The sequence below is a fragment of the Bos javanicus genome, chromosome 21 (genome assembly GCF_032452875.1).
Source record: "Bos javanicus breed banteng chromosome 21, ARS-OSU_banteng_1.0, whole genome shotgun sequence".
Taxonomy (NCBI): Eukaryota; Metazoa; Chordata; class Mammalia; order Artiodactyla; family Bovidae; genus Bos; species Bos javanicus.
In genome coordinates this window covers 41,375,140-41,390,565 of record NC_083888.1, presented here as the reverse complement: position 1 = coordinate 41,390,565, position 15,426 = coordinate 41,375,140, and the positions used below count along the sequence as shown (strand labels likewise).

Genomic DNA, 15,426 nt, shown 5'->3' with positions numbered 1-15,426 from the left:
TGTAGGAAATGCATATAAATATTCTTGAATCAAGTTTGGTATCATCATAATCACACCTCCCCTAGGGGCAGAGAAAACAAAGTCAGTGTTCGGGCATCTCTGCAGGCATAATTTACCTGCCTCCATCTTCCCAGTGTTCTAAATAGTCTATACCTCTGCACATTCCTTTGATAATTACATAGGTTCAGATATACCAAATCAAACCATATGCTATCTCAAGACAGTATTTGATAGAATAATTATGTCCAAAAAAAAAGCCTGAAATAGTGGAGCTGTCCCTAAAGTTGGGGACAGGTTATCTTTCTCTTCATTAGTAAAGGCATTACCCATTAGTTGGATTAATAAAGTAGCTCAGATGATAAAGAATCTGCCTGCAATGCAGAAAACCTGGGTTCGATCCCTGGATCAGGAAGATGCCCTGGAGAAAGCAATGGCTACCCACTTCAGTATTCTTGCCTGAAAATCCCAAGAACAGAGGAGCCTGGCGGAATGCAGTCCATGGGATCACAAAGAACTGGACATGACTAAGTGACTAATACATACACATAAACTATACAGATGGGTAATTGAAGCAGGCAGAAGTTAATTAACCCAGAAGAGCTTTGAACAGTGGAACTCAAGCGTTAATAGCCCAATGAAGAACAATTTGAACAAAGGGCTAAAGCTTCTAGAAGAGATTTTATGCTGAGACATCAAACATGTTTGACAACTTTGTCAGAAGTTGAAAACTAGACTTGAGAGGGGCCTGTGATAGGTAAGGATGGAAAGCCAGTAACTGTAATAGTTTGAAATTTGAATCTGGAGGATAATACAGAGCTTTAAAGTGTTTAAAGAGAAAATAAAATGAGGTCTCTTGTTAGAGAGGATGATTGCAGGGATTTAAGGCTTGGTTGTTGGGCATTCTGTCTGTTTCTGCTTTGAATTAAGGCCTTATTGACCATAAAAAGTATATAGTAGAAATCTTCAAAAACAGGAAGGGCATTTTTTTCATGACTTAATGTTGACTTTCTAAACTTGTTTTTATATATTCTTAAATGGATCTTAATTATAATAAGGCAAAATGAACCAGCCAAATGCAAGCCGCATTTTGTTATGTAGTAATTAAATCCTGTGTACATACATGTATGTCTTTCTGAGTTTACTTTGAATATGTGCATGAGATTGTGGTCAGTTAAAAGTCCGCCTTAACTCTTCTAGTGGACAGTCTATAACACAAAGCTTTTATATATCATGATTCTCAGTAAAGAACTGTGACTCTTAAGAATCACATTCTACTGGTGTGAGTTATAAGCAAAACAAGTCCATCTATTATTGATAGAAGTAGCTTGTACTTCCCTCTATTCCAGGAGGCAAAATATGCCAGTGTGACGGGATTCTCTTAAACAGCCCACCTCATACTTATTACATGGATTCAGATTTTTCCAGTCAATCATGTACCTCTTGGGAACATAATAACCAGTTACAACCATAAAGTCTGAAGTAGCATGACTAACATAGAAATGTGCATAATCTTCCTCAATTCATCTTCAGTATAATTGGACAGATTCAGGGGCCCTGTCAAAGCTTTGCTTCCCATATTCATCATTAGAGATACTTGAGTTTCCAAAAAGTGAAAGTGAAAGTCACTCAGTTGTGTCTGATTCTTTGCGACACTGTGGCCTGTACTGTCCATGGAATTCTCAAGAGTGGGTAGCCTTTCCCTTCTCTAGGGGATCTTCCTAACCCAGGGACTGAACCCAGGTGTCCCACATTACAGGCACATTCTTTACCAGCTGAGCCCCAAAGAAAGCCCCAAGATGCCATTAATTCATCATCTCATTTTAATTCTACTTACTGACATTTGTATTTGTATTTACTTCTACATGCTGATATTGGTGGCTCAGTGGTAAAGAATCTGCCTGCAATGCAGGAGATACAGGTTCAGTCCCTGGATTGGGAAGATCCCGTGGAGGAGGGCACGGCAACCAACTCCAGTATACTTGCATGGAGAATCCATGCTCAGAGAAGCCTGGTGGGCTGCAGTCCATGGGGTCCCAAAAGAGTCGGACGTTAGCAACAATAACAACTGATATTTGGGTTATCAATCATCAATGCATGCATACTTACTTGTGTCTGACTCTGCAACTCTGGACAGACTCCTCTGTCTGTGGGATTTTCCAGGCAAGAATACTGGAGTAGGTTGCTATTTCCTCCTCCAGGGGAATCTTCCTGACTGGGGAATTGAACCCCCATCTCCTGTGTCTCCTGCATTGAAGGCAGATTCTTTACTGCTTGGGCCATAGGGGAAGCCCATCTTTGTATGCCAACAGCACTAATTGAATTCTCAGAGCCAGTAGAGGGAGATGTATGGAAGTATAATAAATTGCATTTACCTTTCTGGCCTATTATTTCAAAACTGCCTTCTTAGTGTGTCACTGGCCTGAGGCCTGGATAGCTGGGTAGTGATTTCTGTGGAATGAAATGCTCTGGAGAATTACAGTTTCCTTAAAAGCAATCAATAAGGACTGCTGGCTATATAGCAAAGTCCTATTTATAATAGAGAAAATTAGAAGTATTTTAAAATAGGTATTAGTTAAATGAAAATTGATAGTGCTTAATGCATAACTTAGAAATTCATTTGGGTGTTCACCTTGGCAGGTTTTCACCAGGTTAATTCCTTGATTTGTAGAGTAAAAGCCTTATTGAATCCTTGCTGATATTTGCTACAGGCTTTCTAAAATTGAAACCATTGATACCCCACCAGAAACCATAGCTTTTCAAGCCTGATTATTCACAAAAGAATGTGAGGTTTCAGTAATTCTTTTACCATCTGTGTCCTCTCAGGACTATTCTTTATAAGCAGAAGTTACTTATACGCCTTGTAGAGGTAGAAAGACCCTGAGTGTTTATATTAGGCATTTCGTTTGCTTTTTGTTTTGAAAACTGGCCAGTGTTGAAATGTAAAAGTTCTCTAAGTTTAGTTTTTTTTAGCTCACATAAACATTTATGGTTATTTTGACACTTCTTACTAGCTGTGAGTGTACTTTCCATAAATGGCATAAAAGTAATAATCCTATATTTTCCAGTATGTATGTGAAGCTAATGCCAGTAACTCTATGCCTTTGGATTTACTTTTCCAGTTGACAATGAATTTATTTTATTTTATTTTTGTGACAATGAATTTCTGATGATTCTACCTTTCACCTTTATCCTTCTCCCACTGGTGATGTTTGTATTGATGAAATGATTAGTCTATGTTAATAATGCCTTTGAGGTTATAAAACTCCAAAATCAGCTAGTTTGTAACAGAATTGAACCTGGAATCTTTGTTTCAGCTTAGAACTCTAGGCAACTAAGTTTAAAATAATAAATGCACTAAGGTTTTTATTTAATATTCTTTGTTATAAAGCATAATATGTGTGTGGAGGATCTGTCATGGTCTTTTCCAGTAGGATTTGCTCTGAGACATAAAAAGGAACAAAAAGGCAAAATCTTTTCATATATCCCTCAGGGAAGCAATATTTTAAAGTTCTGGTATATGGTTAATTCTGTAGTCTTTTCTGGATGATTTTATTGCAGGAAGATCCTAACTGCCAAGTCAGATTTAAAACATCATGCCATTTTCTGCTTGAAATCGTCCTTGTTTTTCATGCTTAGATCATTTAGCTTACTGAAGCCATTTTTGAAATCTACATAGAGACTTTGGGTTAAAAGCATGAGCTGACAAATTGGATTTTCAACATGAAATTTGCTGAGTAGAAGATTGTTGTTTTTCTTCATGTTTGTTTTTTGCTTTAAAATGTTTTCCCTTTCTTCCCCACCCAGTTAATACACTGTTAAATGTGAAATTAAGTGAAACAGAAAATGGCAAGCACGTCTCTATATTGGATCTACCTGGCAACATTCTTATCATCCCTCAAGCCACCCTTGGGGGTAGAGTAAAAGGAAGAAGCATGCAGTATCACTGTAACTCTGGAAAAGAAGAGGGATTAGAACTTTATTCCCAGTTTGTGAATCTCTGTAAAAAAGAATTAGCTGCTAATAGCAAGTGTGCTGAAGCTGGGGTTGTCGTGAAACACGGTACTTACGGCAATAGGCAGGTGTTAAAGCTCGACACCAATGGACCGTACACACACCTAATTGAGTTTTGAAAGTTTCGACAGCCGTAATTAGATTCCCTAGCCCCTTCTTCTGGAGAAGGCAATGGCACCCCACTCCAGTACTCTTGCCTGGAAAATCCCATGGACGGAGGAGCCTGGTGGGCTGCAGTCCATGTGGTCCTAAGAGTCGGACACGACTGAGCGACTTCCCTTTCACTTTTCACTTTCATGCATTGGAAAAGGAAATGGCAACCCACTCCAGTGTTCTTGCCTGGAGAATCCCGGGGACGGGGGAGCCTGGTGGGCTTCCATCAATGGGGTTGCACAGAGTTGGACACGACTGAAGCAACTTAGCAGCAGCAGCAGCAGCCCCTTCTTCTTGAGTACACGAATCTGCAGCATTTTTAGATAAGAAAATCCTGGGTTCCATCCACAACTCTGCAGCCTCCTAGTTAGATGACCTTGCCAGTCACCTAACTGTGGATGTCAGTCACCTTCCATCCCACTTTCCCCTACACTGACACTCAGAAACTTGAAATATCCTCTCTTCACTTTATGGTCATTGATAAGAACATGGAAGTGTTCCTAGAGAGTTGTATTTAAGCTTTTTGTTGTGAAGCATTTTGTACAATCAAGAAAAATATATTTCTTATGCCCTCAAATATATGTGGTACGTAATAAAAATCACTATTTGTGTTAAAACTAGGTAAAACCCAGCACAAACCAATTATAATTTTGTCAAATTTGTTTTAATATTTCAGATTTCCATATTTTGAATAAAAGAATATGCATTTACTATTCTTCTAATACTATGAAAATGTAATGCAGAAATGTTATTGTGCATTTTAATATTACTTTCCAAGAATATCCAAGTGCTTTAAGTTAAGAATCTTTAGTTGATATAGGAACAGGGGATGGGGGACTAAAAGTTGTTGTTTTTTGTTTAATATTCTTGGTTAATATTCTGTTTCTCAGTTTTTTACCAAAACAGTGTGTGTCATATTGTTTGTCTTTGGTTTTTAAAAGTTACTGTTTAATTAAATTAGTGTTCATAATTTTTTTAGGAAGTTCTTTTCTTGTTGATTTAGATTGCTATATAATAGGAATAAAAAGGGAAGCTTTCTGCTGGAATTACTTGAAAACAAGTTGATTTGTTTATTTCTGTTTTATTGACTTAGTGATTTGGACCCAGTGTCATTTTTTCTTTTAGTGTATTTTTGTGTCCTCCCCTCTCAAAATTTATATGTTGGAGTCTCCCAAGTCTCCTAATGGTATTTGCAGATGGGGCCTTTGGAAGGTAATCAGGGTTAATAGATCATGAGAGTGGGTGTCCTCATGATGGGATTAGTGTCCTCATAGGAAGAAACACCAAAGATTTTACTCACCCTTTCTTTTCCGGCCATGTGAAGATTCAGTGAGAAGGGGGCCTTTTACAAACGAGGAAGAGAACCTTTACCAGAAACTGACCATGCTGGTGCCCCGATCTTGAACTTCTAGCCTGCAGAACTATAAGAAAATAAATTTCTGTTGTTTAAGCCACTGTAAGTGTATGGTATTTTGTTCTAACAGCCCAAGCTAAGACAGTGATATAAATAGCCAGTAAGGTAGGCTTTTCAAAGCCAAGAGAGAAAGATCTATAAGAAGTTGAAAGAACAAATGAATCAATAAAAGGTATTGTTCACTTTTTGCAAACTCCTTTGACTTGAATCAGATATTTTAAAGAGTGAATGAAATAGTGTTTCTTAATTATCAAAAGATGACAAATTGAGTTGAATAAATATCTTAAGTAGCTGTTGAAAATTCTTTGTGTCTTATACAATTTCTTTAGGATTGGGTTCCTTAGATTCTTAAAGTGTCTTAAGAAAAAAATCCTATTTTCTCTGTATCCTTCCTGTACTATTCTATTTTAGAACTTGAGGATCAATAATTGGCTTGGTAGTGAGCTCATTGTCCTGAACTTTTGCTTTATTGATTCACAATACACTTATTGAAATGTAATAAACTATTCATAAACTTGCAAACTCCAATTTTCTCAGAATTTCTCCAAAGAAGTGTATGTCTTTCAAAAAGATTATGTGTTACCTATTTTAAATCATTTTGATGTGTGTGGGTGAAATGCTGACTCACAGCCCTAGATTGCTATTTTATAGTTCAGGCAGTTCTCCTTTAAAAAAAAAATTTGCTTGAGGTACTTGTGGAGAATAGCAATTTCAACTACATGAAAGGTTATTAAGCAGAAGATGACACCCAAGTTTGTTTCATTTCCCAGGAGACTAGAACAAGCGAGAAAAAGCAAGAGAAATAGTAGATTTGAAAATAACTACTGTGTCTTTCTCTAGCTCTCCTGGCCCAAGATGCTCCAAGAACCTTCAACAGATACCTAGTTTTATCTTCACAATATATAATGAGGACAGTGCTCTTGAAAGTAAGAAAATGCTGGAATAATTTTCCCAAGATCATACATTAGGGAGCAATAATTTCCATCTCCCTGACTTTTTTGTAGTGAGAGTTAAAATTGATTTTATAAAGGTTTGGCATCTCCCAGTGTGGATCACTTGAGAAAGAACAGAAAATAAATTGTTTACTTACTGAATTAGGTGGCTGCAGGGTTACACCTAATTTAGGTGTCTTCTGTCTCTGTTCTTCGAAGATTCTAGAATGTTTAAATTAGAGTATCTTTTCTTTTAACTGAAGTATATAGTTGTTTACAGTGTGTTTCAAGTATATAACAAAGTGATTCAGTGTGTATGTGTATATATATACTTTTCAGATTCTTTTCCCTTTATAAGTTATTATAAAATATTGAGTATAGTGCCCTGTGCTATACAATAGGACCTTATTGTTTGTCTATTATATATCAGATCAGATCAGATCAGGCACTCAGTCCTGTCCAACTCTTTGCGACCCCATGAGTCGCAGCACACCAGGCCTCCCTGTCCATCACCAACTCCCGGAGTTCACTCAGACTCACGTCCATCGAGTCAGTGATGCCATCCAGCCATCTCATCCTCTGTCGTCCCCTTCTCCTCTTGCCCCCAATCCCTCCCAGCATCAGAGTCTTTTCCAATGAGTCAACACTTCGCATGAGGTGGCCAAAGTACTGGAGTTTCAGCTTTAGCATCATTCCTTCCAAAGAAATCCCAGGGCTGATCTCCTTCAGAATGGACTGGTTGGATCTCCTTGCAGTCCAAGGGACTCTCAAGACTCTTCTCCAACACCACAGTTCAAAAGCATCAATTCTTCGGCGCTCAGCCTTCTTCACAGTCCAACTCTCACATCCATACATGACCACTGGAAAAACCATAGCCTTGACTAGACGAACCTTTGTTGGCAAAGTAATGTCTCTGCTTTTGAATATGCTATCTAGGTTGGTCATAACTTTCCTTGCAAGGAGTAAGCGTCTTTTAATTTCATGGTTGCAGTCACCATCTGCAGTGATTTTGGAGCCCAGAAAATAAAGTCTGACACTGTTTCCACTGTTTCCCCATCTATTTCCCATGAAGTGATGGAACCAGATGCCATGATCTTTGTTTTCTGAATGTTGAGCTTTAAGCCAACGTTTTCACTCTCCACTTTCACTTTCATCAAGAGGCTTTTTAGTTCCTCTTCACTTTCTGCCATAAGGGTGGTGTCATCTGCATATCTGAGGTTATTGATGTTTCTCCCGGCAGTCTTGATTCCAGCTTGTGTTTCTTCCAGTCCAGCGTTTCTCATGATGTACTCTGCATAGAAGTTAAATAAGCAGAGTGACAATATACAGCCTTGACGTACTCCTTTTCCTATTTGGAACCGGTCTGTTGTTCCATGTCCAGTTCTAACTGTTGCTTCCTGACCTGCATACAGATTTCTCAAGAGGCGGGTCAGGTGGTCTGGTATTCCCATCTCTTTCAGAATTTTCCACAGTTTCTTGTGATCCACACAGTCAAAGGCTTTGGCATAGTCAATAAAGCAGAAATAGATGTTTTTCTGGAACTCTTGCTTTTTCCATGATCCAGCAGATGTTGGCAATTTGATCTCTGGTTCCTCTGCCTTTTCTAAAACCAGCTTGAACATCAGGAAGTTCATGGTTCACATATTGCTGAAGCCTGGCTTGGAGAATTTTGAGCATTACTTTACTAGCGTGTGAGATGAGTACAATTGTGAGGTAGTTTGAGCATTCTTTTGGTGTTGCCTTTCTTTGGGATTGGAATGAAAACTGACCTTTTCCAGTCCTGTGGCCACTGCTGAGTTTTCCAAATTTGCTGGCATATTGAGTGCAGCACTTTCACAGCATCATCTTTCAGGTTTTGAAATAGCTCAACTGGAATTCCATCACCTCCACTAGCTTTGTTCGTAGTGATGCTTTCTAAGGCCCACTTGACTTCACATTCCAGGATGTCTGGCTCTAGGTCAGTGATCACACCATCGTGATGATCTGGGTCGTGAAGATCTTTTTTGTACAGTTCTTCTCTGTATTCTTGCCACCTCTTCTTAATATCTTCTGCTTCTGTTAGGTCCATACCATTTCTGTCCTTTATCGAGCCCATCTTTGCATGAAATGTTCCTTTGGTATCTCCGATTTTCTTGAAGAGATCTCTAGTGTTTCCCATTCTGTTGTTTTCCTCTATTTCTTTGCATTGATCGCTGAAGAAGGCTTTCTTATCTCTTCTTGCTATTCTTTGGAACTCTGCATTCAGATGTTTATATCTTTCCTTTTCTCCTTTGCTTTTCACTTCTCTTCTTTTCACAGCTGTTTGTAAGGTCTTCCCAGACAGCCATTTTGCTTTTTTGCATTTCTTTTCCATGGGGATGGTCTTGATCCCTGTCTCCTGTACAATGTCATGAACCTCATTCCATAGTTCATCAGGCACTCTATCTATATCTATTAATTCCAAACTCCTAATTTGTCCTCCTTCCCCTTTCCCTTTTGGTAACGTAAGTTTGTTGTCTGTGTCTCAGTCTGTTAATATTTTGTGAATAAGTTCATTTGTGTCATTTTTAAGATAACATATGTAAGTGATATCAAATGATATTGATCTTTGCCTGAATTACTTCACGTAGAATGTCATTTCTAAATACTGTTTTATCTGTCCAGTTTGAAAACTTCATGTATTCAATTATATAAAATACTGTGTATAAGGCATGGACTACCAATGAGTATGAATTTATCTTGAATATACTCATTCTAGGTAAGGCAAATACTTTCACATTTCTTCATTAGTTCAAGTCAAAAGAAGACATGAAATTTGTGAATAATATATGTATTAGTGATTTATTGAGTCCATAATGGAAGACCTGGGCTTCCTGGTGGCTCAAAAAGTAAAGAATCTACCTGTGATGCAGGAGACCCAAGTTCAATCCCTGGGTGGAGAAGATCCCCTAGAGAAGGAAATGGCTACCCACGCCAGTATTCTGGCCTGGAGAATTCATGGACAGAGGAATCTGGCAGGCTACAGTCCATAGGTTTGCAAAGAGTGGAGCATGACTGAGTGACTAACACACACAATGGATCTGCTTTGTTACATTGTAGTTATTTCTTAAAGCTCACATGATAATGAAACCAGTATTTCTAGAAGTACTTTACCTATTAATTTATTGAAATAATGCTTTCTGAAAGGGAAGATCTACTAGAAAACTAACGTTTTCATTCTGAAGCCACACTTTGGTGATGACTTTAACTGTCTGTTTATTTTGATAGTCTCCTAATTATTCTCCCTCCGTTCTGTTTCTCCTACCTCTAATCCCTTTTTGCAGATGATTTCCAAGGTAATGTTTCTAGAAAATTCCTTTCTGTATAACATTCCACTGTTCAGAAACTTTTATAACTTTTTTTTTTTTTTTGGTCTACAGGACAAAGTCTAAACTTCTGAAGTTGGCATGAAGGTTCTCCTTACTCACTAGGAGTGAATGAACTCATGAAGGGAAATATGTAGAGGACCAAAGTCAGAATCCTGAGAAAACAAAGTAAAGGCAACATATGAGAGGCCAGAGAATGGTACAGAGATCGAAGAGACAGAGAGAACCAGATAATGCATTGTTAACACAAGATAGTTTTCAAGATGTAAACAGTGGCAGGGTCAGTGCCAAATACTGAAGAAATATCAGATTACACTGAGGAAAAAACTTCTGGGCCTAGCAGTTAGGTGTTTTCAAACTTATGGAAAATTGATTTAAAATTTGAAAGTTAGTCGGATAGAAAAGGATTCTTTTTTTTCTTCAGGTAGAGTGTTTCAGGGTTTGCCACTGGGCCACCTGTACAGGAATCCCCTGGGGAATCTGACATTTTACCAAATGCAGTTTTCTGGGACCATCCCAAATCTGTTGAATTAGAATCTCAGGAGTTAATATCTGTCTAGTCACCAGTCTTCTCCCAGTGATTATTGTATATACTGAAATCTCAGAACCACTGTTACATGAATGAAGCCCAGACTTCTAAAGTTGGTATTACAATTTTATAATCTGGCTTCAGCTTGACTTTTTAACCCTTTCTCCCTCTACTCCCCAATAGAAATTCTCCAGTATAGCTCTTTTTATACCCTTCTTAGATCATGCTAATTAGTAAGTTGCCTTCTGCTCTCCTCTAAATCCATCATTCAATATCTGGCTCAAGTTGGTCTCTTCTGTCATTTCTCCTGCCTTTATCTCCCCAGGCATTATGGTTGTTCCACTCTTGATACTTGTTATGTGTATTAGGAGAATGAGTACTTCACCTTTTTTTATGTTGATATGTCCTAACTACAAGAGGATAAATAATATTGGACAGAGACAATATCACATGAGCGCACACACAGTTTTTCTTTAAATCTCCCACAGTTCATCTATAGCACTGTGTTGTCCATGCTCAATAATTCACAATGTTACCTGAATTAATATGGAGGCATGTCAGGGGCTCGGAGAAGGCAATGGCATCCCACTCCAGTACTCTTGCCTGGAAAATCCCATGGGTGGAGGAGCCTGGTAGGCTCCAGTCCATGGGGTCGCTAAGAGCCGGGCACGACTGAGCGACTTCACTTTCACTTTTCACTTTGATGCATTGGAGAAGGAAATGGCAACCCACTCCAGTATTCTTGCCTGGAGAATCCCAGGGACAGAGGAGCCTAGTGGGCTGCCCTCTATGGGGTCGCACAGAGTCAGACACGACTGAGGCGACTTAGCAGCAGCAGCAGCATGTCAGAGGCTAGAATACTCTTGATTTTGGTTCAGTTTTACCAGTATTTCCCACAGATTTCTTTGTCATTAAGGAATAAAGAGGTTGGAATGTGCAGGAACCACATTTAATACCACCACCCCCTTTCTTTAATACAATAGATAATACCAGAAAAGTTAAAAAGACAAACTAAAACAGATTTTTGAGATTCAACAAAAATGTAGGCATTGCTATTTCTATTTTGTCGCTTTATTATATTAGGATGTTAAAGAGAAAAACCACATGCCCAAAATGATGTCACTTGTGCTAAAGCCCATGATACCAAACCTAGATTTAAGATCTAACCTACTTTCAGTTTCAACCTTCACCAGAAATGTGGTCTTTTTATTAAAAAAAAAAAGAATAGTTGACTTACAATGTTGTAAAATTGTTTCACAATTGTAGCAGTTAATTTCTGCTGTATAGCAAAGTGATTCAATTATACAAATATATATATATATATATATACACATTTTTATATTCTTTTCCATTATGATTTATCATAAGATCTGGAATATAATTCTCTGTGCTATACAGTAGGACCATGTTGTTTATCCATTCTGTATATAATAGCTCACATCTGCTAACCCCAATCTTTCACTCTACCGCCCTCCCCAACCCCCTCCCTCTTGGCAACTACACGACTGTTTTCCACGTCCACGAGACTGTTCCTGTTTTGTAGATAGGTTCATTTGCGTCATATTTTTAGATTCCATATATAAGTGGTATCATACGGTATTTATCTTTCTCTCTGACTGACTAATCTCTAGTTGCATACATATTGCTGCAAATGACATTCTTTCTTTCTTCTTTTTTTTTTTTTTTTAATATTCCTAAGTAGTATTCCATTTCAGAGCTAGTGGTAAAGAACCTACCTGCCAATGCAGGAGATGTAAAGTGATGTGGGTTTGATCACTGGATTGGGAAGATGCTCTGGAGGAGGGCATGGCAACCCACTCCACTATTCTTGCCTGGAAAATCCCTTGGACAGAGGAGCCTGGCAGGCTACAGTCCATAGGGTTGCAAAGAGTCGAACACGACTGAAACGACTTAACACGCAACACACACAGTATTCCGTTGTATGAATGTACCACATCTTCTTTTTCCATTCGTCTTTTGATGGACATTTAAGTTGTTTCCATGTCTTGACTATTGTGACCTGTGCTGCTATGAACATAGGATTGCATGAATCTTTTTGGATGAGAGTTTTGTCTGGATATATGCCCAGGAGTGGAATTGCTGGATCGTATTGTAATTCTACTCTAGTTTTCTGAGGAACCTTCATACTGTTTTTCATATGGCTGAAACAACTTACATTCCCACCAGAATGTAATGTAGGAGAGTTCCCTCAGAAATGTAGTCTTAATCAACCAGTCTGGAGTTTTCTGATCAGTACCAATGTGGTGATCTGCCATGGGCTTCCCTGGTGGCTCAGACAATAAAGAATCTACCTGCAACGCGGGATACCTGGGTTCGATCCCTGGGTTGGGAAGATCCCCTGGAGAAGGGAACGGCTACCCACTCGATTATTCTTGCCTGGAGAATCCCATGGACAGAGGACTCCGGCGGGCTACAGTTTGTGGAATCACAAAGAGTCAGACATGACTGAGCAGCTAGGCACACACAGTTTGCCATGTGGGTACTCTTTATCCTCAAGAAGAGGAAGCCATCTATATAATAAAATCCTTCAATCCTTCCCCCTAAAGATGTTTTAGCCTAAAAGTAGTTCTTTCTTTTGTTTTGCTAAGAGCTACCTTGCCCCACCTTTCTTCCTATAAAATGCTTCCATTTTTTATACCCCCTCCTAGCACCCCTCTAGTTGCTCAGTAGGATGCTGCCTGATTCACGTATTTCTCAGTAAAGTCAATTAGAGTTTCAGCTTCCTTGGGCTGTGGCATGTGGGGTCTTAGCTCCTGAATCAGGGATTGAACCTGTGTCCTCGTTGGCAGGTGGCAGCTTCACCACTGGGCCACCAAGGAAGTGCCAATTAAAAAAAATTTTTTTTTGAGTCCTTTTCAAAGTAAACCTTTTATGAGTCAAATATAAATGTCTTTCTGTATTAATAAATACTAATTTTGATACAACAAGCTTTAAGACCCTTCTACATTTAATTACAAAGTGAAGTGAAAGTTACTCAGTTGTGTCCGACGCTGCAACCCCATGAACTATACAGTCTATGAAATTCTCTAGGCCAGAATACTGGAGTGGGTAACCTTTCCCTTCTCCAGGGGATCTTCCCAACCCAGGGATTGAACCCAAGTCTCCCACTTTGCAGGCAGATTCTTTACCAACTGAGCCACAAGGGAAGCCCATATTTAATTACAAAATAAAGCAATTCTGTGGAATGCATCACAAATAGTAGCCAATTTCATGATAAATATGATCCTACTTCTTTTTACTGGACTTCTCCATATGAATGAATTCTTTATCCTGGGTTATTTAGCATTTTTTCTCTTAAGAAACTTAATACAATTTGACCTATTACATCAGCTTTTTTTTTTTTCTGAATGTGAAAAGAAGAATTTATGTAGAGAATGTACCACACCCTCTTTAAGAGTATCAGAACCATTAGCTAATACTGTTATAAACAATTGGGGTTGGGAAGTTAATTGTGGACTTTTTTTTTGAGGGGGAGGTACGGAGTCTTTTTAGGGCAGGTCTAACTATACTAGCAAAAATGCCATCCTTGGCTCCCACTTTGAAATATTGTTTACTTAGCTTTGTACTAACAGATAAACTGAGACACACTTTCTACTCTAGGCACTTTGCAACCCCAAGGTAAGTCTCTTTAATGAGTAGATATTATCATCACGGTTGCATTTTCTCAATGCCTAAATTATTTTGTATCTTGATTACATTCACATAGTCTTCTTGACTTTTATCTCTTTTCATCCTATACATATTTCACCTTTTTCAAGCCAGGTGTTGGAAATCTAACATTTTCATAATACTGCGTCATCGATAGCTGCTGTCTATTTGAAAGTTATAATCCTTAGAATGTGCAGGTCAGCAGTGGATCTGGGGGCTATGTGAAATACAGATGGTTCAAGATATGACCCTTAAAATGCCAAGGAATTTACCATCTAGCAGTGGACATGATAGACACAGAAATGTATTAAGTACTGTGTGACCAGTGGTATCTGGACAGTGCTATCTCTGAGCTATAGAATAGCAGCAGAGGGAGAAGATATTTCCAGCTAGAGTGGTGAATCCCTGTGTTAAAACAGGCATGGCAACCTGAGCCACCCCTTGTAGAATGGGTAGAATTTTTATAGGCACAAGTGAAGTGAAAGTCATTCAGTCATGTTTGACTCTTTGTGACCCCATAGAGCATACAGTCCATGAAATTCTCCAGGCCAGAATACTGGACTGGGTAGCCTTTCTCTTCTCCAGGATAGGCACAAGGTGTGGGAATAATAAGGTGTCACTGAAGCCTTTTTAAAGAGTGACATAATTAAGACAGTTGTTTTTGCCACTTCATGTGGCTTTTGGGATCTTAGTTCCCGGACCAGTGATCAAACCCACACTGCCTGCAGTGGAAGCACAGAGTCTTAACCACTGGACCACCAGGGAAATCCCAAGTCAGTTGTTAAGAGAATAGTCCTGACAGTGGTATACAGGCTTCCCAGGTGGCTCAGTGGTAAAGAATCCACCTGCTATTGCAGGAGACCCGGGTTGGATCCCTGGGTGGGGAAGCTTCCCTGGAGTAGGAAATGGCAACCCACTTGAGTATTCTTGCCTGGAAAATTCCATGGGCAGAGGAGCCTGGTGGGCTACAGTCCATGGGGTCAAAAAGAGTCAGACATAACTGAGCACACAGCATGCACTGGTAGGGAACATAAGGATTGCAGAGAAGAGGAAATTTTGTGACAGGAAAACAGATTGTTAATTTTGTTTTAGTTTTTATGAGTAGTGCCAGCATAAAGGGATTCGGCTTCACTTATAACATGGTAGTGCCTATGAACATGGAAATAAGCAAAATTGGTGATACTGAAAGGTGTTAAAAAAAAATACACTTCAGGACATCTGACTAGTTGTGAGGGAGCTAAAAGGAATCAGAAATCACTCTAATATTTCATGTATGGGTTACTGAGGAAGATGAATTCAGATTTTAATACACTGAGTTTCAGGCACCTAAAGTAGAAATGTCTACTAGATTTGTCACTCGGGGCAGAGAGAATA

The 15,426-nt window shown here is 38.9% G+C and overlaps 1 protein-coding gene across 2 annotated transcripts in view; it reads left to right on the top strand.

Annotated features, from left to right (window-relative positions):
• The window catches only part of DTD2 (D-aminoacyl-tRNA deacylase 2), a 34,767-nt gene that overhangs the window by 5,106 nt on the left and 14,235 nt on the right, over positions 1-15,426 (top strand). Inside the window, exon 3 of one of the 2 annotated variants that reach the window (XM_061394106.1) lies at positions 3,805-5,619. The exons of the other annotated variant lie outside the window; for it this stretch is intronic. Coding sequence (XP_061250090.1) covers positions 3,805-4,130 — 326 coding nt within the window. The 3' untranslated portion in view covers positions 4,131-5,619. Of the gene's footprint in view, positions 1-3,804; positions 5,620-15,426 lie in introns of those variants that run through there. 2 annotated transcript variants of the gene reach the window in all.